Source organism: Saimiri boliviensis, chromosome 20 (genome assembly GCF_048565385.1).
Source record: "Saimiri boliviensis isolate mSaiBol1 chromosome 20, mSaiBol1.pri, whole genome shotgun sequence".
Classification (NCBI taxonomy): domain Eukaryota; kingdom Metazoa; phylum Chordata; class Mammalia; order Primates; family Cebidae; genus Saimiri; species Saimiri boliviensis.
Genome location: NC_133468.1, coordinates 29,078,718 through 29,100,878, shown reverse-complemented (window position 1 = coordinate 29,100,878; position 22,161 = coordinate 29,078,718). Strand labels below are relative to the sequence as shown.

The 22,161-nt window shown below is 45.9% G+C and overlaps 2 protein-coding genes across 6 annotated transcripts in view; one reads left to right on the top strand and one right to left on the bottom strand.

The window, feature by feature from the left end:
- The window catches only part of CCZ1 (CCZ1 homolog, vacuolar protein trafficking and biogenesis associated), a 43,039-nt gene extending 33,311 nt beyond the window's left edge, over positions 1-9,728 (top strand). Inside the window, exon 15 of one of the 3 annotated variants that reach the window (XM_039460582.2) lies at positions 9,645-9,728. In XM_039460582.2, the coding sequence (XP_039316516.1) occupies positions 9,645-9,673 (29 nt within the window). In that variant the 3' untranslated portion in view covers positions 9,674-9,728. Of the gene's footprint in view, positions 1-1,011; positions 1,356-4,023; positions 4,279-9,644 lie in introns of those variants that run through there. The other 2 variants (XM_074390699.1, XM_039460581.2) reach the window with 2 other exon arrangements.
- The window catches only part of RSPH10B (radial spoke head 10 homolog B), a 43,779-nt gene continuing 23,036 nt past the window's right edge, over positions 1,419-22,161 (bottom strand). For all 3 annotated transcript variants that reach the window (XM_039460577.2, XM_074390696.1, XM_074390695.1), the window contains 11 exons: positions 20,957-21,078; positions 19,985-20,174; positions 16,850-16,964; positions 16,273-16,352; positions 15,688-15,836; positions 10,814-10,921; positions 9,604-9,747; positions 6,447-6,575; positions 4,283-4,376; positions 3,158-3,356; positions 1,419-1,928 (listed from right to left, as the gene is read on the bottom strand). In XM_039460577.2, coding sequence (XP_039316511.2) covers positions 1,748-1,928; positions 3,158-3,356; positions 4,283-4,376; positions 6,447-6,575; positions 9,604-9,747; positions 10,814-10,921; positions 15,688-15,836; positions 16,273-16,352; positions 16,850-16,964; positions 19,985-20,174; positions 20,957-21,078 — 1,511 coding nt within the window. In that variant the 3' untranslated portion in view covers positions 1,419-1,747. The remainder of the gene's footprint in view (positions 1,929-3,157; positions 3,357-4,282; positions 4,377-6,446; positions 6,576-9,603; positions 9,748-10,813; positions 10,922-15,687; positions 15,837-16,272; positions 16,353-16,849; positions 16,965-19,984; positions 20,175-20,956; positions 21,079-22,161) is intronic.

The following is a 22,161-nucleotide window of genomic DNA, read 5'->3' as shown; positions in this document are numbered from 1 at the left end:
CACCGCGCCCGGCCTAAAAGTGTCCTTTTTTAATATCCTGTGATAAAAACATATCTTTTGCAGGGAGAAGCTGCCAGGTTCATGTAGCCGTTTACAACTATCCCTCTGTACAGTGGCAGAATAAGGCAGATAATTTTCTCCCGCCTTACTGCTACCAAAGTGGCCAGCCTTGTCCTTAGCATGAGGTGGCCCAGCAGCTGCTCTGACAGCTCTGCTGCCCTGGAGAGAGGGGGCCTCACCCCAGCAGAGCTGCCCCACCCTGGAGGTGGGTGTGGTGCAGGTCAGGGAAGATACCCACATGTACACTATATGGAAATTCAATGTAAGTGTCTTCCCCCTGCCCTGTATCTTCTCAGGCATACTGAATTTTTCTCTTTACATTAATATTGTTATTAGTGAGATCAAAGTCATGACCACTCTGCGGAGCCCACGGCCTGCAGTTCAAGGTTGCTGTCAGTTTCTGTGTTCTTGCATCAGCTGTCCCAAGATGACGTCATCATTAGCCTTGTGCTTCTAACCCCCTCACCTGAGTATACTGGGCACTTTTTCCCCCCTCTTTTCTCCAGTTCTTGTCACAGTGGCTCACACCTATAATCCTAGCACTTTGGAGGCCGAGGCGGGCAGATCACCTGAGGTTAGTAAGAGTTTGAGACCAGCCTAGCCAACATGGTGAAACCTTGTCTCTTAAAAAAAAAAAAAAAAAAGATACAAAACTGAGCCAGGCATGATGGCATGCACCTGTAGCTACTTGGGAGACTGAGGCAGGAGAATCTCTTAAACCCAGGCAGCTGGAGGTTTCAGTGAGCTGAGATCATGCCATTGCATTCCAGCCTGGGTGACAGAGCTAGACTCTGTCTCAAAGAAAAAAAAATCTTCCCTGGTGTTCTGGTATTTAAAGTCAAAATCAATGCAAATATCCCATTTTACTTGAAAACAATTTAATTATATATCATGTAACCTTTTCAGTAGAAGCCTCTCTTCCTTCCTCACTGCTCTCTGTCCTTTCTGCAGAAGAGGTCAAGAAACTGTGTGCAACACAGTTCAACAACATCTTCTTCTTGGATTGACTGATAACGGCTCACCGAAAGCATATTTTAAACTCAGCAAACATTTTGTTTACCATTGCTAGTTACTTGTCATATGACTGACTGCGTTGATCACAAGAGTAAAGCAATACTTGCTTTGAAGAATCCAATTTCTACTCGGTCTGCTAATCTCCTGAGGTTTTTAGATTTTAAATATTTATGTGGAATTCATTAAAGGTAGTTGACTATATCTCTATCATTCCATTCTTTTGACATTATGTGAATATTTTACTGGAAAATAAGACTAATAAATTGTTAAAGTTTTTAAAATTCTGGTTTCCTGTTAAGTCTCTCTCCTGTTGCCTATTTGGAGATTACACTGGCCAGCAGGTCCTTGACCCAGACTGGAACGCAGTGGCTCACTGCAGCCTCAACCTCCTGGGCTCAAGCAATCCTCCCACCTCAGCCTCCCAAGAAGCTAGGACCACAGGTAGACACCACCACTCTCAGCTAATTTTTTAATTTTGTAGAGGCAGGGTCTCACTACATTGCCCAGGCTGGTCTCGAACTCCCATGAATTCAGCCATGTAGGAAAGCTGAGATGCAGTGGGCCAAGGCGGTATTTTAAAACACTACAACGAGTACGATGCTAAGAAGTGTAATGCTCAGGAAATCTTACAGCACCTGCCGTCCTAAGCCTCTGTGCATGTCCTTGTGGCTCACTACTTTTTCTTCTTTTTGCTGGCGGTGGTCTTGGTGGATGGAGACACAGTCACATCCTCCTTGGGAGGGCCCAGGATGAGGTGAGAGGAGGGCACGTCTGCCGGCTCCTTGATCACCGTGATGTCAACCTCATAGTCTTGTCTCTTGGCCTCTTCCTCTCTCAAGATAAAGCTATTCAGCCTAAAAGCAAACATGAGAAGGTAGTTCCTCCCCCGCCCCACCCACCCACCCCCGGTCGAAATTGCAAAACCAGTTTTATGCTATTTACAGTATACAGCTCTTCATACCTGCATTTCACAATGTATATAAACAAAACTACAAAACATTTTCTGAGATGAGTTTCGTTCTTGTCGCCCAGGCTGCAGTGCAGTGCTGTCATCTCGGCTCACTGCAACCTCTGCCTCCTCGCTTTAAGGGAGTCTCCTCCCTCAGCCTCCCGAATATCTGGGATTATAGGCTTCTGCCACCACGCCTAGCTAATTTTTCCATCCCGTCCCCTGGTTGCCAGTCATTTCTTCATATAAAAAGTCAGGCCAGGCGTGGTGGCTCAAGCCTGTAATCCCAGCACTTTGGGAGGCCTGGGCGGGGCAGGGGGGGCGGGTAGATCACTGAGTCAGGAGTTCGAGACCAGCCTAGCACAGTGCAAGCACCTGTGAGGTGTTGGGAGGCTGAGGCCAGGGAATCACTTGAACCCGGGAGGCGGAGCCTGCAGTGAGCCGAGATAACACTACTGCACTCCAGCCTGGGCCACAGAGCAAGATTAAGTCTCAAAAAAAAAAAAAAAAAAGAAAAGACAGTTATTACCTCAGAGAGTCCACAGGTCTTAGAAGCTCTTGGGTCAAGAACTAGAAAATGGTTGGGTGTGGTGCTTCACCCCTGTGATCCCAGCACGTTGGGAGGCCAAGGCAGGCAGACCACTTGAGTCAGGAGTTCAAGAGCAGCCTGGCCAACATGGTGAAACCCTCTCTCTACTAAAAATACAAAAATTAGCCAGGCATGGTGGCGCATGCCTGTAATCCCAGCTACTCTGGAGGCTGAGGCAGGAGAATCGCTTCAACCCAGGAGGCAGAGGTTGCAGTGAGCCGAGATCATGCCACTGCACTCCAGCCTGGGCGACAGTGAGACCCTGTCTTAAAAAAAAAAAAAAAAAAAATACTAGAAACCAAGACCAAATATTAGAACAAAAAATGCCCCCATTACCACATTACTTAGGAAGTTACAAAGGCTTCAGAAGCTCTGCCAGAAACCAGGAACAAAGATGAAATACTCATTCCTTTTTATGGCAAAGATGCCCTTAGGAAGTTATAGGCTTGTCCTGAAAGCACTTGGTCCTGATGCATTCTGGCAGCTGTGGAAGACGGGAAAGAGACAGCAGCTCATGAAGGAGAGGAGGGACCTCATCAAGTTACCTTGCTTCCAGTTCGTCGTCGTCCTCCTTCCGTTGCTGGGCCTGTGCTGCGCTCTGTAACCTGCTCTCCCTTACTTTCTCCTTGATAACTTCTTCACGTTTATACGCATGAAAGAGTGTGTTCACGAAAAAGACGTACATATTATTGACCCACATGTTGAACTCTTCCTTTTGATCATCCTTGGGTCTTTCATATTTCTCTGGAATAGAGTTTCATGAAGCTGAACATGAATACAATCCTGCTGTAAACTGGGACTCTGCATGCTTTTTTGCATTCTGCCCCTCCCTCTGGTGGGCCCCCTTCTCCTCTGCAAGGCGAGGGGAGAGGAATGAGAATTCTGTTTCCATGACTACCTGAAACAAGCAGGGGCTCAGTAGACCCTGGCTGGGATTGTCAACCTTCCCTTTGAGTTTCCTGCTACCTTTTTTTTTTTTTTTTTGAGACAGTCACTCTCTGTCACCTAGGCTGGAATGCAGTGGCATGATCTCAGCTTACCGCAACCTCCACCTTCTGGGTTCAAGTGATTCTCATGCCTCAGCCTCCCAAGTAGCTGGCACTGAAGGCGCACCACCACACTATACTAATTTTCGTATTTTTAGTAGAGACAGGGTTTCACCATGTTGGCCAGGCTGGTCTCAAACTCCTAACCTCAGGTAATCAACCCACCTTGGCCTCCCAAAGTGCTGGGATTACAGACATGAGCCACTGCATGTGGCAACCTTTTTTTTTTTTCCTAAATGTCTTAAGAATTTGGGCTTTCTGAAATGTTAATTTACCATGTTCCAAGGGAAAAACAAAAACAAAAACAAAAAAAACCTGGTTCTTGCTTACCTTTTTTTTTTTTTTTTTTTTTTTTTTTTTGACAGGGTGTTGCTCTATCACCCAGGCCGGAGTGCAGTGACATGATCATGGCTCACTGAAGCCTCGAGGAACTCCTGGGCTCAAGTGATCCTCCCGTCAGGATCGCTGGAGCCCCAGAGTTCAAGACCAGCCTGGACAATATAGCAAGACTCCCCCTCTAAGAAAATCAAAATGAAAAAAAGAAGGTTGTAAAATTGTATAGACATTATACAATTCATAAGCAACAGTTTGTAAATATTAAAGTTCTGTAATTAAAATACTCACCGCTCTGAGATGAAAAAAAGATGATCCCTTTTCCAGGAGATTTAAAATTCATTTTGGAAATTCTTTCATCACTTAGAGACTTCTTCATCTTGGGCTTTCACCGTTTTAAAAAAATCATAAAGCAAAATATTACTTTTACATCATTATGGGCTAAAACTACAATAAATTAGAAAATGATTTTCTAATTTAGAAAAGCTGTTCTTGAGCTAATTTGGCTTCTTTTTTGCCTTTTTTTTTGAAACGGAGTCTTGCTCTGTCACCCAGGCTAGAGTACTGTGGTGTAATCTCAGCTCACTGCAACCTCTGCCTCCCAGGTCCAAGCAGCTCTGTGCCTCAGCCTTCCAAGCAGCTGAGATTACAGGCTATACTACTTTGTGTATTTTTAATAGAGATGGGTTTCATCATCTTGACCAGGCTGGTCTTGAACTCCTGACCTCATGATGCACCCACCTCAGCCTTCCAAAATGCTGGGAATACAGGCGTGAGCCACCTCTTTTTCTTTTTTTTTCTTTCTTTTTTTTTTTTTTTTTTTTTTTTTTTTTGAGATGGAGAATCGCTCTGTGGCCAGGCTGGAGTGCAGTAACATAATCTCTGTTCACTGCAGCCTCTGCCTCCCAGGTTCCAGCAATTCTCCTGCCTCAGCCTCCCAGGTAGCTGGGATTACAGACAATATATTTTTAGTAGAGACAGTGTTTCACCGTGTTGGACAGGCTGGTCTCGAACTCCTGACCTCAGGTGATCCACCCACCTTGGCCTCCCAAAGTGCTGGGATTACAGGTGTGAGCCAATGCCTGGCCAATTTGATTCTGAGTAAAATATTGATATTTATACTATTAAGGAAATGAAAAACAGAATTACTGTATTTACTGAAAGGCTCTCAAAAAAAATTTAAAGACTTGAAAATATCCCCCCGGTCTGTTGGGAAAGTATTTATAATATACAGTTAGCCATACTTAGATTCATATATTAATAGCTTTAATTATTATTATTATTTGAGACAGAGTCTCACTCTGTTGCCCAGGCTGGAGTACACTGACACGATCTTGGATCTCAGCTCACTGCAACCTCTGCCCTCCATGTTCAAGCGATTCTCCTGCCTCAGCCTCCCAGGTAGCTGAGATTATAGGCACCTGCCAACACATGTGGCTAATTTTTGTATTTTCTAGTAGAGACTGGGTTTTGCCAATTGGCCAGGCTGCTCTCGAACTCCTGACCTCAAGTGATCTGCCTGCCTCAGGCTCCCAAGGTGCTGGGATTATAGGCATGAGCTCCTGGCCTAATGGGTTTAATTACCATGTGTATGCCCAACTCCCACATTTCCACCTCCAACTGGAGTTTGCCCTTGAACTCCAGTCTTATCTCCAGCCGAACCACTTGGGTCTCAATTCAGGGACCTTAAGCTTAACATGCCCAAAACCAAGCACTTAATTTTCCTCCCAAAACTCACCCCTCTGCCTCCGTCCTCCACCTCATAATAAATGGCAACTGTGTTCTGCCAATGTTCAGCCCAAAAATCTTAGACTCATCTTTGCCTTCTCTCGCCCTCTCAAACCCTGCACCCTTCAAAACACCTCAGACCTCAGGTCCCGGTCACCCGCCTTGGTCCCAGTCACCACCACCTCCCACCAGGACGGTTCCAAGAGTCTCTCACTGATTTGTCCAGTGAAGCCACAGAGCTTCCTGATGCCTCTGCTCAGACGGTATCCCGTGCCATCCCATCTCACCCAGAATAAACTCCAGGGCCTCTCCCTGGCCAGATGTGCTTCCTGTCACTCAGACCTTGTAAGTGGGAATAAGTGTAGCTTGTGGTAACAGGTGCAAATTCTGCCTGGGTACAAACCCCCAGCTCCACTACTTACTGGTTATGCGACTGTGGGCAAGTTACTGAACCCTTATGGGCCTGGGTTCCCTCCTAGAGAGAAATGCAGTACCTGAAGGTCATCGGGGCACTAAGCTAGTCCCTGGGGACTGCCTGGTGCTTGGGAAACGCCCATAAATGCTACGGCTGCTGCTCACTTGCTGCTGTCTCCCCTCCTCCCTGGAACGTAAAGTCCACGAGAGCATGGGCTTTTTATTCACCGCTAGGTCCCCAGCACATGGAATAGAGCTCTTTACATAGTAGGCACTCGGCAGCGGATGTCTCCAGTTAGTTGTCAAGACAAACCTCTGATTTCCTTATCTTGTTAATATCAGGCCAGGGTCCTAACTTGCTGGAAGATGACTTGGCACTGTCAGAGTGAGCAGCATCCGATTCGTGGCTCATGACCTCATTGGGACTCTTGTTCTGGGCGTCCTAAGAATGCACACATGCATCAGAGGGCTTCTGGTTTCCATAGAGATCCATACATGCATACACACATGCACACGCACACTATTTTAATGGAGTGTAACTGATTTACAATGAACTACACATTAAGTGTACTCTTTGATGTGTTTTCACATATCTGCACCTGTGAAACCATCGCCTCAGTCAAGACAGTGAACAGAGGCAGGCACAGTGGCTCAAGCCTATAATCCCAGCACTTTGGAAGGCCGAGGTGGCCAGATCACTTGAGCCCAGGAGTTCGAGACCAGCTGGCAACAGAGCGAGACCCCCCAGTTCTAAAAAAAATAATGAGCCAGGCGCCTTGGCTCATGCCTTTAATCCCAGCACTTTCAGAGAACAAGGTAGGCAGACCACCTGAGGTCAGGAGTTCAAGACCACCCTGGCCAACATAGTGAAACCCTGTCTCTACTAAAAATACAAAAAATTAGCTGGGTGTGGTGATACACGCCTGTAATCCCAGCTACTCCGGAGACTGAGGCAGGAGAATCACTTGAACCCGGAAGGCAGAGGCTGTAGTGAGCCAAGATTGTGCCACTGCACCTGAACCTGGGCAACAGATCAAGATTTTGTCTCAAACACAGACACGTGCTCACGCACACGCCCACAGTGAACTTTTAAGTACGCAGCCCAATGCCCCTTGTTCATGTGAAGGCTTCTCCACCCTGGTGATTGGAAATGCAAACTACCCCCATCCCTGTGTGAGTCCTTGAGGTCCCTCCCCTTCTTCCTGGCAGCTCCTGCCCTGGCCTCCAGCTGCTCCCCTCACAGGTGTGCACACCCAGCTGGCAGCTCACAGGGGGCCTTCTGTACATCTCTGGCACCGGCTGTCCCTATCCATAGAACCCTTTCCTCTGTGGAAGAAAATTCTACCTTTACCTCCCAAAATCACTAGAGTGTGTGAAACTCCAGTGAGCAGAGCAAGAAGGATGGGCGTTAATAGATTTAAAGCTGAGCCTCGCTATGAACTCTAAATCACAGTCCCAAATTGTTGGTCAAAAGGGAGCAGTGATTCACTAGGAGTGTGACATGAACGTTCAGTTTCCTTTTTTTTTTTTTTTTAGACAAAGTCTTGCTCTGTCACCAGGCTGGAGTGCAGTGGCATGATCTCGGCTCACTGCAACCTATGCCTCCCCGGTTCAAGTGATTCTGTCTCAGCTTCCCAAATAGCTGGGACTACAGGTGCACACCACCATGCCCAGCTAATTTTTATATTTTTAGTAGAGACAGGGTTTTACCATGTTGGCCAGGATGGTCTGGAACTCCTAACCTTGTGATTCCCCCCGTTCACCTTGGCCTCCCAGAGTGCTAGGATTACAGGCGTGAGCCACCATTCCTGGGCTTTTTTTTTTTTTTTGAGGCAGAGTCTCACTCTGTCACCCAGGCTGGGGTGTAGTGGCACAATCTTGGCTCACTGCAACCTCCGCCTCCCAGGTTCAAGCAATTCCTTCTCTACCTCAGCCTCCTGAGTAGCGGGGATTACAGGTAGGCACCTCTCACCACATCTGGCTAATTTTTGTATTTTTATTAGAGACAGGGTTTCACCATATTAGCCAGGCTGGTCTTGAACTCCTGACATTGTGATCCACTCGCCTTGGCCCCCCAAAGTGCTGAGATTATAGGCATGAGTCACCATACCCGGCCTCCAGTGTATTTTTAGTAGAGATGGGGTTTCACCATGTTGGCCATGCTGGTCTCGAATTCCTGACCTCAAGTGATCTGCCCACCTTGGCCCTCCCAAAGTGCTGAGATTACAGGTGTGAGCCACTGTGCCCAGCCTGAGTGTCCATCTTTGTGAGCAAGCCCTGGGGACCTGTTTAACATTCTGAGCACACTCAGGAACTGTGCCTCGAGAGATCTGCTCTTGGGCAGGCTTTCTACTTGCAGAAACACTAGATCCATATAACAAAACATCTCCTAGTAAAATACCTCTGATTTGTTAATGTGTCTTCTAGTGTCCACCCAACACGTCGGTATGTACTGACCATTATGAAATCTCTGCTATGGCTAGGAGTCCACTTCCTGGATCACGGCCAGGAAACACATTTTCCCTACCTTAAATATATATATATATTTAAATATAAATATATTTATATTTACTTGAATATAAATATATATTTACTTTAAATATATAAATCTATATATATATATTTATTTATATATATACACTTTCAAAATGTGAAAAAGACATGGAGCCCAGCATGGTGGCTCATACCTGTAATCCCAGCACTTTGGGAGGCCGAGGCAGGAGGATCACTTGATCTCAGGAGTTTGAGACCAGCCTGGGCAACGTGGCAAAACCCCATCTCTACAAAACAAACAAACAAAAAGGCCAGTCATAGTGACTGAGGCCTGTAATCCTAGCACTTTGGGAGGCCAAGGCAGGTGGATCATCTGAGGTAAGGAATTCAAGACTAGCCTGGTCAACATGGTGAAACCCAATCTCTACTAAAAATACAAAAAATGACCTGGACATGGTGGCACATGCCCGTAATCCCAGCTACTCAGGAAGCTGAGGCAGGAGAATTGCTTGAACCTGGAAGGTGGAGGTTGCAGTGAGCCAAGATTGTGCCACTGCACTCCAACCTGGGCAACAGAGCGAGACTCTGTCTCAGATAGATAGATAGATAGATAGATAGATAGATAGATAGATAGATAAATAAATAAATAAATAAATAAGCTGGGTGTGGTAGCACGTGCCTGTAGTCCCAGCTACTCAGGAGGCTGAGGTGGGAAGAGCGCTTGAGCTAAGGAGGTCAAGGCTGCAGTGAGCCGTGATGGCACCACTGCACTCAAGCCTGGGTGACAGAGTAAATCCCTGTCTCAAAATACAGGAAATACAATTTTAAAAAGTAAAAAGGAAAGACTTCTTAAATTACTTTCTGGAAGGATTACTAAAACCCAAGATGGTTTTGATGATGGTTTAACCATTCCAGAATAAAGCTGTTCCTTACTCTGAAATTCTAAGATTACCTAATTCTAAGATATTATATGTTACCTGATTTAATACTGTATAAATATTTTCATGTTTATTTCCAGACACATCATCACCTGGAACATTTGCATAGGATTTCATCATTTGATCAGTAACACAGATAAATGCAAAGCTTAAGAGTGCTTCAAAGAATTCCAGGAAAACCAGCTGAAATAAAAGAAAACAGAGGGATTCCATCATTCTGACACATGTGGAGGTAGAGCACCGATAGGTGTTCAGCTCGTGACATCTGAATATGCACACATGCACACACAGAGACATGCACAGACACACACAGACATGCACACAGACACACATGCATACATTGTTTTACGTACTTGTGTTCAGATTGCTTTCAGTCAAATCTTGGTTCTTAGGCTGGTCACAGTGGCTCACATCTGGTAATCTCAGCACTTCAGGAGGCTGAGGCAGGAGGATGATTTGAGACCAGCCTGGGCAACCTAGACCCCTTCTCTACAAAAATTTGCTTTTAAAAAATCAGCTGGGCCGGGCGTGGTGGCTCACGCCTATAATCCCAAACACTTTGGAGGCCAAGGTGGGCAGATCACCTGAGGTCAGGAGTTCAAGACCAGCCTGACCAACATGGTGAAACCCTGTCTTTAATTGAAAAAAATAAAAAAATAAAAAATTAGCTGAAGGCCAGGCATGGTGGCTCATGCTTGAAATCCCAGTACTTTGGGAGGCCGAAGTGGATGAATCACTTGAGGTAGAGTTTGAGACCAGCCTGGGTAACATGGTGAAACCCCATCTCTACGAAAAATAAAAAAAATAAAAATAATCAGCACCGTGTGGTGGTGGGTGCCTATAATCCCAGCTACTCAGGAGGCTGAGGCAGGAGAATTGCTTAAACCCATGAGGCAGAGGATGCAGTGAGCCAAGATCACGCCACCGCATTCTATCCTGGGCAGCAGAGTAAGACTTTGTCTCCAAAAAAAAAAAAGTTAGCTAAGCATGGTGGCACGCACTTCTGGTCCTAGTTATTCGAGAGGGCAAGAGGCAGAAGGATCACTTGAGCCCAGGAGTTGGAGGCTGCAGTGAGCTATGACTGAGCCACTATAATCTAGCCTGGTCAACAGAGCAAGACCCTGTCTGTAAATTTTAAAAAGGCTAATGAAAAAAAAAGAAAAAAAATCTTGGTTCTTTGTTCTTGGTATCCACAGCAAAACCCACAGCCTGAATTGGAACTGTACATTTGTGACAGCTCTTTACAAACCTCAGGTTCCAAGTTGCTGTCAAGTCCATCATAGATGAAAGGATTATCCTCTGCTATGACCTCCAAAAATTTAGTTGCTGTTAATTCCTTATTTATTATTTTAAAGTCCTATTAAAAAAAAATGAAACCATAACTACCTATAATTGCAAACAGCTATATATTTTAATGTCAATTTATATCAATACAATAATTTAAGACAATGTACCAGAAATTAATAACTTTTTTCTTTTTGAGAGACAGAATCGCACTCTGTCACCCAGGCTGAAGTGTAGTGGTGTGATCTTGGCCCATTACAACCTCCACCTCCTGGGTTCAAGCAATCTCCTACCTCAGCTTCCCAAGTGGCTGGGACTACAGGTGTGTGCTAACCACATCCAGCTAACTTTTGTATTTTTTAGTAGAGACAGAGTTTCACAATGTTGGGCAGGCTGGTCTCGAACTCCTGATCTCAAGTGATCTGCCTGCCTCGGCCTTCCAAAGTGCTAAGATTACAGTCATGAGCCACTGTGCACAGCCAGAAAATAATATATTAAAGACTGATAATTTTGAAAAGCATTCTGGATTAAGGGTATTTATGGCCAGGCATGGTGGCTCACACCTGTAATCTCAGAATCTTGTGAGGCTAAGGTGGGAGGATCACTTGAACCCAAGAGCTGGGGACCCGCCTGGGTAACATAACAAGACCCTGTCTCTACAAAAAGATTAAGACGTGGGCCGAGCATGGAGGTGTATGCCTGCAGTCCTAGCTAATCAGGAGGCTGAAGTGGGAGGATCACTTAAATCCAGGAGTTTGAGGCTACAGTGAACTGTGATCACAACGCTGCACTCTAGCCAAGTGACAGAGCAAGACCTTGTCTCACAAAACAAAACAAACCCCGCACCCCTCCCCCCCCCACACACACATCAATATTTACTTCTCTATCCCTTCCCTAGTACCTCCAAAGTAACAATAAAGTATTGTTTGGCATCAGAACAGAACACAGAATATGGTCCAGGTGTGAATTTTTTTTTTTTTTTTTTTTTTTTTTTTTTGAGACGGAGTCTCACCCTGTCACCCAGGCTGAAGTGCAATGGCCTGATCTCAGCTCACTACAACCTCTGCCTCCTGGGTTCAAATGATTGTCCTGCCTCAGCTTCCTGAGTAGCTCAGATTACAGGGGCTCGCCACCATGCCCGTTAGTTTTTGTATTTTTAGCAGAGGCAGGGTTTCACCATGTTGGCCAGGCTGGTCTCAAACTCCTGACCTCGTGATCCGCCTGCCTCAACCTCCCAAAGTGCTGGGATTACAGGAGTGAACCACCACGCTGGCCTCAGGTATGAAATATTAACACAATGCTGTAGGCTGAAAAGCACGTACAGAAACAGTGCACTGCATAACAAAACCAACTTTACCACAGAATAACTGACATAAAGAAGAGCTAAGCTCCTATATAGCACTGGATACAGTCACAGTTTCCAAGACCCTATCAATAATATTAAGCAAGGACTTACTGTACTCAAATGTTCAGGTTTCACTATTTTTTTAAAAATCACTCTACTGACCAGCCTGGGCAACATGATGAAACCCCGTCTCCCTAAGACTACAAAAATTAGACCGGCGTGGTGGCACATGCCTATAATCCCAGCTACTTGAGAGGTTGAGGCAGGAGAATTGCTTGAACCAGGGGGCAGAGGTTGTAGTGAGCCGAGATCATGCCATTGCACTTGTCTGAGAGACAGAACAAGACTCCATCACAAAAAATAAATAAATAAAATCACTCACACCAAGAACCAGGAAGGTCTCAAACTGAATGAAAAAAAGAGAATACACAGATGCCATCACAAGATGACGGCAGTGTTACAATTGACTAACAAAGACTGTAAGACAGTCATCACAAAAATGCATCAGTGAGGATGGGTGTGGTGGCTCATGCCTCTAATCCTAGCGCTTTGGGAGGCTGAGCTGTGTGGATCACCTGAGCTCAGGAGTTCGAGACCAGCCTGGGCAACATGATGAAACCCCATCACTACTAAAATACAAAGAAATAGCTGGGCATGATGACATGCGCCTGTAATCCCAGCTACTCGGGAGGCTGAGGAAGGAGACTTGCTTGACCCAGGAGGCGGAGGTTGCAGTGAGCTGAAATCATACCACTGCACTCCAGCCTGGGTGACAGAGCAAGACTCCACCTCAAAAAAAAAAAAAAAAAAAAAAAAAAAAGCTTCAATGGACAATTGCAAACATGCTTGAAACAAATGAAAAAATAGAAAGGACCAGGTACACTCACACCTGTAATTCCACCACTACAGGAAGCTGAGGCAAAAGGATTGCTTGAGCCCAGGAGTTTAAGATCAGCCTGAGCAACATGGCAAGAACCTGTCTCTACAAAAACTAGAAAAATTAGCTGGGCATGGTGGTGCACACATGTAGTCCCAGCTACTAAGGAGGCTGAGGTGGGAGGATCGCTGGAACCCAGTATTTGAGGCTGCAGGGAGCCGAGACTGCACCACTGCACTGCAGTCTGGGTGACAAAGGGAGACCCTTGTTCATAAAAACAAAACTATTTCCCTACAGTTAGACACGAGGTTATTACCCGTTTTCCATATGTATACAACATAATGAAATTTGTAAAAATATTATTCATATTTAATTCTGTTTCATTTGTATTCTCACAACTACAAATTAAAAATATCATGGAACAGGCAGGACACGGTGGCTTACACCTGTAATCCGAACACTTTGGGAGACCGAGGAAGACAGATCACGAGGTCAAGAGATTGAGACCATGGCCAACATGGTGAAACCCCATCTCTACCATAAATATAAAAATTAGCTGGGCATGGTGGCACGCACCTGTAGTCCCAGCTGCTCGGGAGACTGAGGCAGGAGAACTGCTTGAACCCGGGAGGCAGAGATTGCAGTGAGTTCAGATCGCGCCACTGCACTCCAGCCTGGTTAAAGAGCGAGACTCCATCTCAAAAAAAAAAAAAAAAAAAGTATCATAGTATCATGGAACAAAAACAAACTATAGTATGAGAACATTGTATCAATAAGATGTTGTCACTATTTACCCAAGTAATAACCATTAAAAAATGCCTATATTGGGCCAGGTGCGGTGGCTCAAGCCTGTAATCCCAGCACTTTGGGAGGCCGAGGCGGGTGGATCACGAGGTCAAGAGATCGAGACCATCCTGGTCAACATGGTGAAACCCCGTCTCTACTAAAAATACAAAAAATTAGCTGGGCATGGTGGTGCGTGCCTGTAATCCCAGCTACTCGGGAGGCTGAGGCAGGAGAATTGCCTGAACCCAGGAGGCGGAGGTTGCGGTGAGCCGAGATCGCGCCATTGCACTCCAGCCTGGGTAACGAGAGCGAAACTCCGTCTCAAAAAGAAAAAAAGAAATGCCTATATTGGGCCCGGCGAGGTGGGTCACGCCTGTAATCCAATCACTTTGGAAGGCTGAGGCGGGCGGATCACGAGGTTAACAGATGGAGAACACCCTAGCCAACATGGTGAAACCCAGTCGTTACAAAAAAAAAAAAAAAAAAGTCTTTTTTGATAAACTGTATTTTTAAAGATCATTCATCCTCCTCGCTTCCTTCCTTTTAGATAGTTTTGCTTTTGTTGCCCAGGCTGGAGTGCAGCTGTGCGACCTCAGCTCATTGCAACCTCTGCCTCCCGGTTCAAGCAATTCTCCTGCCTCAGTCTCCCAAGTAGCTGGGATTACAGGCTCCTGCCACCAGGCCTGGCTAATTTTTTTGTATTTTTAGTAGAGACAGGTTTCACAGTGTTCACCAGGCTGGTCTTGAACTCCTGACCTCAGGTGATCCACCTGCCTTGGCCTTCCGAAGTCATTCCTTCCTTTTTTTAAAGATTTCAGTTAGCTTTATTGCTATCCTAGGATCAGACAACACTTCAGTTCATCACACAGAGTAAAGGGATCCTTCGTTTTCCTTTTTTGTTTTTCTTACTTTTTTTTCTTCTTATTATTATTTTTTAAATTCACCAGGCACAACCGTGTTACCACCTTTTTTGTTTTTCTAGGGACTTTTTAGAGACAGGGCCTCACTCTGTCAGCCAGTCTGGAATGCAGTGGCACATCACAGGCTTACTGCAGCCTCCGAAGTAGCTGGGACTATAGGTGTGCACCACCATGCCCAGCTAAGTTTTTTTTATTTTCTGTAGTTGAAGGAGTCTCAGTATGTTGCCCAGGCTGGTCTTAAACTCCTAAACTCAAGTGATCCTCCTGCCTTGGCCTCCCAAAGTGCTGAAATTAGAGGTGTGCACCATGGCACTCAGCCCCAACTTCCTTTAAATGGCTGGATCTGCATGAGTAAAGATATTTTAGGCCAGGTGGGTGAGGTGGCTCACGCCTGTAATCCCAGCACTTTGGGAGGCTGAGGCGGGCAGATCACCTGAGGTCAGGAGTTCGAGACCAGCCTGGCCAACATGATGAAAACCCATGTCTACTAAAAACACAAAAATTAGCTGGGCATGGTGGTGGGCACCTATAATCCCAGCTACTCGGGAGGCTGAGGTAGAAGAATCACTTGAACCTGGGAGGCAGAGGTTGCAGTGAGCTGACATCATGCCACTGCACTCCAGCCTGGATGACAAGAGCAAAACTCCATCTCAAAAAAAGATATTGTAGGCCACGGGCCATTGTCTTGCCCTAATCTTCAAGTACATCCGGCAGATGATGGCTGTTTCTGTTCCTTCCACAACCATAGACCACTCTTCTGCCAAGAGAATCAGTAAACATTCAATGGTCATGAAAATGTACCCAGATCTTCAACTGATTGTTTGCATATCATAGCTAGAATATCGTGCCTTTCTTTCATTAAAATCAAAGTGCCTATAAGTAGAAAGTCAATATCAAATTTAGTTGGTTACTTTCAGCATCCAGAGGAAGTGTCTCGTCTTCATGGTAAGCTCGTGGGGAGGTGCTGCATGAGGCCTGCAGTAAGCTAGATAAATCTCCCAGCACTTACTGATGTAACTCATAGAGTAGGGTGTCCGCTGCTGCTCACGGAATAAATCGCCTAAAAATACGACATTCAAAAAAATGGTTACAGATTTATCTTTAGAGAAAAGAAAAAGTGGTAAATATAATTCTATTAGCTTTGATTTTTTCCAAGACAGAGTTTCGCTGTTGCCCAGGCTACAGTGCAGTGGCACAATCTCGGCTCACTACAACCTCCACCCGCCGGGTTCAAGCGATTCTCCTGCCTCAGCCTCGCCAAGTACCTGGGATTACAGGTATGCGTCACCACACTTGGCTAATATTTTGTATTTTTAGTAGAGGTGGGGTTTCGCCATGCTGGCCAGGCTGGTCTTGAACTCCTGACCTCAGGTGATCCACCCGCCTGAGCCTCCCACAATGCTGGGATTGCAGGAGTAAGCCACAGTGCCAGCCCAGATTTATATTTTGAGGGAAAAAAGTGGCAGTAAATATAATCCTATTGGTTTTGTATTCACCTTTTACCTGGCAGGCATTTGGACGAATGTTCTCGGTCATCAGTTTTGTAAAGCACAAGAAGAGCGACGGGCTTCTCTTTCTGTGATAATGATCAAAAGATATCATAATTACTTCTCCTCCAAAAGAGGGAATTCCCTTCTCCTTGAGCATGGGCTAGACTCAATAATTTCCTTCTAAGGTATAGAGTATATAAAGGGAAAGCTGGGTGTTGTGGCTCACACCTGTAACCCCAGCACTTTGGGAGACCAAGGCAGGCAGATCACTTCAGGTTAGGAGTTCAAGACCAGCCTGGGCAGCATGATGAAATTCCATCTCTACTGAAAATACAAAAAATTAGCTGGGTGTGGTGGTGGGTGCCTGTAATCCCAGCTACTCGGGAGGCTGGGGCAGGAGAATCACTGGAACCTGGGAGGGGGAGATTGCAGTGAGCCAAGATCACGCCACTGCACTCCAGCCTAGGCGACACAGTGGAGAAAAAAAAAAAAAAGAAAGCTGCTGAAGAAAAGAGGGCACTATGACAATAGTACAGCTTGGCTGTGTCCTGTCCCCCAACAAGGAGCCATAAATAGTACTTACTGGAATTCTTCATGATAAATGTGGTACGCCAAATGCAGGAGATAATTCAAAAATGTTCTCAAAAGTATTGTTGTAAATGGAGAATGGATTTCTTCAACTGGTATGTCATTATTGGCTAAAATAAGAGAATTGGAGAGGATGGCTGGTATATGCTGGAAGCTTCTATTTTATTTGCTCCTGGTATACAATTCAAAGAACAGAACTGGACAGAGTACTTATTGCAGAATGCTCTGAGCATATATAAGCATCCAGCTAAAAACTTAAAACCCTGTGAAAGCCAGGTGCAGTGGCTCATGCCTGTAATCCAGGACTTTGGGAGGCCGAGGCAGGCAGACTGCCTGACGTCAGGAGTTCGAGACCAACCTGGGCAACATGGCAAATCCTTGTCTCTATTAAAAATACAAAAACTTAGCCAAGCATGGTGGCGTGTGCCTGTAATCCCAGCTTCTGGGGAGGCTGAGGCTTGAGAATCACTGGAACCCCCGAGGTAGAGGTTGCAGTGAGCCGAGATCAAGCCACTGCACTCCAGCCTGGGTGACAGAGTGAGACGCCATCTCGCACACAACAAAAGTCACTCTGGCTCCTTTACAAGACATCTTGTCCCAGTGTTTTCCAGAGTAGTCTGAGAAACAATATGAGTGCTGCTAATTCTAAATGAATTTTAAGTATGGTTCAAACACTAAACTTTGAAGTAAATGGGAATTTTTTTCAGTACTTTATTTTTCAAGTGGGTAATTTGAAGCTTTTAACTCTGCCTCCCAGAATTCAGCTGAAAGAAGTCAAACCTCCAAAGTTGTTAAATTTAATCACATCAACCTCCTAATTTGAAATCAAGACCAATCCTAAGACTACTTAAGGCCTTTTCTAGACTCTTCCAAGACACTGCTGATTCTCCTCACCATTTTTTTTTTTTTTTTTTTTTTGAGACGGCGTTTCGCTCTGTCACCCAGGCTGGAGTGCAGTGGCACTGTCTCAGCTCACTGCAACCCCTGCCTCCCGAATTCAAGCAATTCTCCTGCCTCAGCCTCCCGAGTAGCTAGGACTACAGGGGTACACCACGATGCCTGGCTAATTGTTGTATTTCTAGTAGAGATGGGGCTTCACCATATTTGCCACACTGGTCTTGAACTCCTGACCTCGTGATCCAACCACCTTGGCCTCTGAAGCTGCTGGAATTACAGGCAGGAGCCACTGCACCCAGCATTTTTTTTTTTTTTTAAGACAGTCTCACTCTGTCGCCTAGGCTGGAAATCTTGGCTTACTGCAACCTCCATCTCCCAGGCTCAAGCGATTCTACTGCCTCAGCCTCCCACTGAGTAACTGAGGCTACAGGTGCATGCCACCACACCTGGCTAATTTTTGTATTTTTAGTAGAGATAGGATTTTACCACGTTGGCCAGGCTGGTCTCACACTCCTAACCTCAAGTGATTCGCCACCTTGGGCTCCCAAAGTGCTGGGATTATAGGTGGAAGTCACCATTCCTGGCCGTCTCCCCATTTCTGACCTGACAATTGAGGGCTTTTTTACTATAAATCAGTGGTCAGGGGGAGAGAGGGAGGCAAACTTTCTGTAAAGGGCCAGAGAGTAAATATTTAGGCTTGTTGATCCAGACAATCTCCATCACAACCCCTCAACTGTGGTGCTTTGGGGAAAAATAGTCACAGACACATAAGCAAACAGGCATGCGTGTGTTCCAGTAAAGCATGATTTAGGGGAACAGGGGGTAGGCTGGATTTCACCCTGGGGCCATGCGTTGCTGGCCCTGCTGTACGTGACCTCCTACCACTGCTGTTTCGTCATAAAACTGTCTCTTCAAGTACATCATCATCGCCAGGGGAACAAGACCACGTGCTGATTTCTGGAACACTTCTCCCAACCTAGGCCCTCCCCACTCCCTCCACATTTCCTAACTGGTTTCCAGGTGACATTGTGATACTGTCCTTTAAACCAGCGGTCCCCACCCGTTTTGGCACCGGGGACCGATTTTGTGGAAGACAATTTTTCCATGAATGGTGGGAAGGGGTGGGGGGTTCTTGGTTTCAGGATGATTCAAGTGCATTGCAATTATTGTGCACTTTTTTCTATTATTATTATTATTAGAAACGAAAGCTCACTCTGTCGCCCAGGCTGGAGTGCAGTGGCACGATCTCTGCTCACTGCAACCTCCGCCTCCCAGGTTCAAGCGATTCTTCTGTCTCAGCCTCCTGAGTAGCTGAGGCTACAGGCACGCGCCATCACACCCAGCTAATTTTACGTTTTGTATTTTTAGTAGAGACAGGATTTCACTACATTGACCAGGGTGGTCTTGAACTTCTGACCTCGTGATCTGCCTGCCTTGGCCTCTCAAAGTACTGGGATTACAGGTGTGGCCACTTTATTTCTATTATTACTACATTATAATACAAAATGAAACAATTATACAAATCACCATCATGCAGAATCAGTGGAAGCCGTGATCTTGTTTGCCTGCAGCTAGATGGCTCCATCTGGTGGTAATGGGAGGCAGTGACAGAACATCAGGCATTGAATTCTCAAACACACAACCTAGATCCCACTCATGTGCAGTTCACAGGATTCGCGCTCTTATGAGAATCCAATGCTGCTGCTGATCTGCAGGAGGCAGAGCTCAGGCGGTAATGCCAGCGATGGGGAGCGGCTGTAAAAACAGATCAAGGGGCCAGACGCAATGGCTCACACCTGTAATCCCAGCACTTTGGGAGGCCAAGGCAGGTGGATCACAAGGTCAGGAGTTCGAGACCAGCCTGGCCAACATGGTGAAACCCCATCTCTACTAAAAATACAAAAGTTAGCTGGGCGTAGTGCTGAACGCCTGTAATCCCAGCTACCTGGGAGGCTGAGGCGGGAGGCTGAGGCAGGAGACTCGCTTGAATCTGGGAGGTGGAGGTGGCAGTGAGCCAAGATAGTGCCAGTGCACTCCAGCCTGGGTGACAGAGCAAGACTCCATCTCAAAAAAAAAAAAAAAAAAACAGAGGAAGGTTCACTTGCTTGCCCACTGCTCACCTCAGACTGTGCAGCCTGGTTCCTAACGGGCCACGGACCAGTAGTGGTCCGTGGTCCAGGGGTTGTAGACCCCTGCTTTAAACCAAAATATGTGAAGGACCTAGAATACTCACCACTTAATATCCTGTCCATATCAGCAAGAGTTAGTTTGTGATGATGAAATTTGCAATCCTTTAGAAATCTCCAGAAGTGAAGCTTTGTCATCAGAAAGGTATTATCCAGAGAGCGGTCGCATCCCAGGCTGCTATAAAAGCTATAGATTCTTCTTAATTCTGTAATGTTTCTTAAGACAGCGTATTCCGCCTGAAAGGAAGAAAGCCATGCGTGTCTTAATTCTGCAGAGTAAGAACAAAAGGTGGCCAGGCTCAGTGGCTCAATCCTATAATCCTACCACTTTGGGAGGCCAAGGCAGGAGGATCACCTGAGGTCAAGAGTTCGAGACCAGCCTGGCCAAGATGGTAAAACCCCGTCTCTACTAAAAATACAAAATTCGCTGGGCATGGTGGCAGGCATCTGTAATCTGAGCTACTCAGGAGGCTGAAGCAGGAGAATCGCTTGAACTCAGGAGGTGGAGGTTGCAGTGAGCAGAGATCGCACCACTGCACTTCAGCCTGGGTGACAGAGCAAGACTCTGTTTCAAAAAATAACAAAAGAGAAAACTCAATTCAACTGAATAAACATGTATCGTCTACCTGATCTAAAGCATTGTTCTATGCCTGGCACAGTGGCTCATGCCTATAATCCCAACACTTTGGGAGGCCGAGCCAGGCAGATCACCTGAGGTCAGGAGTTCGAGACCACCTTGGCCAACATGTTGAAACCCCATCTCTACAAAAATATAAAAATTAGCCAGGCATAATGGCGGTTGCCTGTAATCCAAGCTACTCAGGAGACTGAGGCAGGAGAATTGCTTAAACCCAGGAGGCAGAGGTTGCGGTGAGCCGAGATCATGTGACCACACTCCAGCCTGGGCGACAGAGCAACACTCTGTCTCAAAAAAAAAAAAAAAATACATTCAACACAGGACAGCAGCTGCCAGCTATATTTCCCCAGGATGAAATTGATAGCAATAAAAAGGATTTTACCTGCTTCTTTTCTTCAGCTTGGACTGTCTCAGGGTACATGTTCAGGAGCAAATTTAAATCCAGCTCAACGCTTGATCCCAACACAGAATGACTTTCACTGCCATCAAGCTTTCTGATCAGTTCTAATGAATAAAGGCAAATACAGGGGATGATTATGGTTTGGTGGTTGTTTTTATTTTGTTTCGTTTTTTGTTTTTTTGAGACAGGACCTCACTCCGTTGCACAGGCTGGAGTGCAGTGGCGCAACCTCAGCTTAGCACAAACTCTGCCTCCCAGGCTGAAACAATCCAACTCAGCCTCCCGAGTAGCTGGGACTACAGACATGTGCCATCAAGGCCAACTAATTTTTCTATTTTTTGTTGACATGGGGTTTCACCATGTTGCCCAGGTCTTGAACTCCTGAGCTCAAGCGATCCACCCGTCTTGGCCTCCCAAAGTACTAGGATTACAGGCATGAGCCACCATGCCCATCGTTGGAGATAATTATGAAAAGCAATGTTAAAATTTCTCAATGTCATGTCACAGTGATTTCTCACCAAATTGAGATACAAAAGTACTCCAAAAAGCTAATAAGAAAGCAGGTGGGCACAGTGGCTCATGCCTGTAATCCCAGCACTTGGGGAAGCCAAAATGGGAGGTGAAGACAGCAGTGAGCTGTGATCGCACCACATCACTCCAATCTGAGCAACAGAGAGATCCCATCTCTAAAAAAAAACATTTTTTAAAGCAGTTGCTAACCAGGCACGATGGCCTGCACCTGTAATCTCAACATTTTGGGAGGCTGAGGCAAGATGACTGCTTGAGGACAGGAGTTTGAACAGCCTCGACAACATAGCGAGACCCTGCCTCTACAAAAAGTTTAAAAATTATCCAGGTATGGTGGTGCACACCTGTATTCCCAGCTAATGGGGAGGCTGAGCCCAGAAGTTTGAGGCAGTAGTGAACAGTGAGCGTATCACTGCATTCTAGCCTGTGACAGCGTGAGACTTAGTCTCAAATTAAAAAAAAAAAGAAGTTCCTCACAGAGGACTCATGTTTTCTGAAGTGTTTGGTGTATTTTCACGAGTGGACACCATGGATAAAAGCAGATGAATAAAGGCCGGGTACAGTGGCTCAAGCCTGTAATCCCAGCACTTTGGGAGCCCGAGGCAGGTGGACCACGAGGTCAAGAAATTGAGACCATCCTGGTCAACATGGTGAAACTC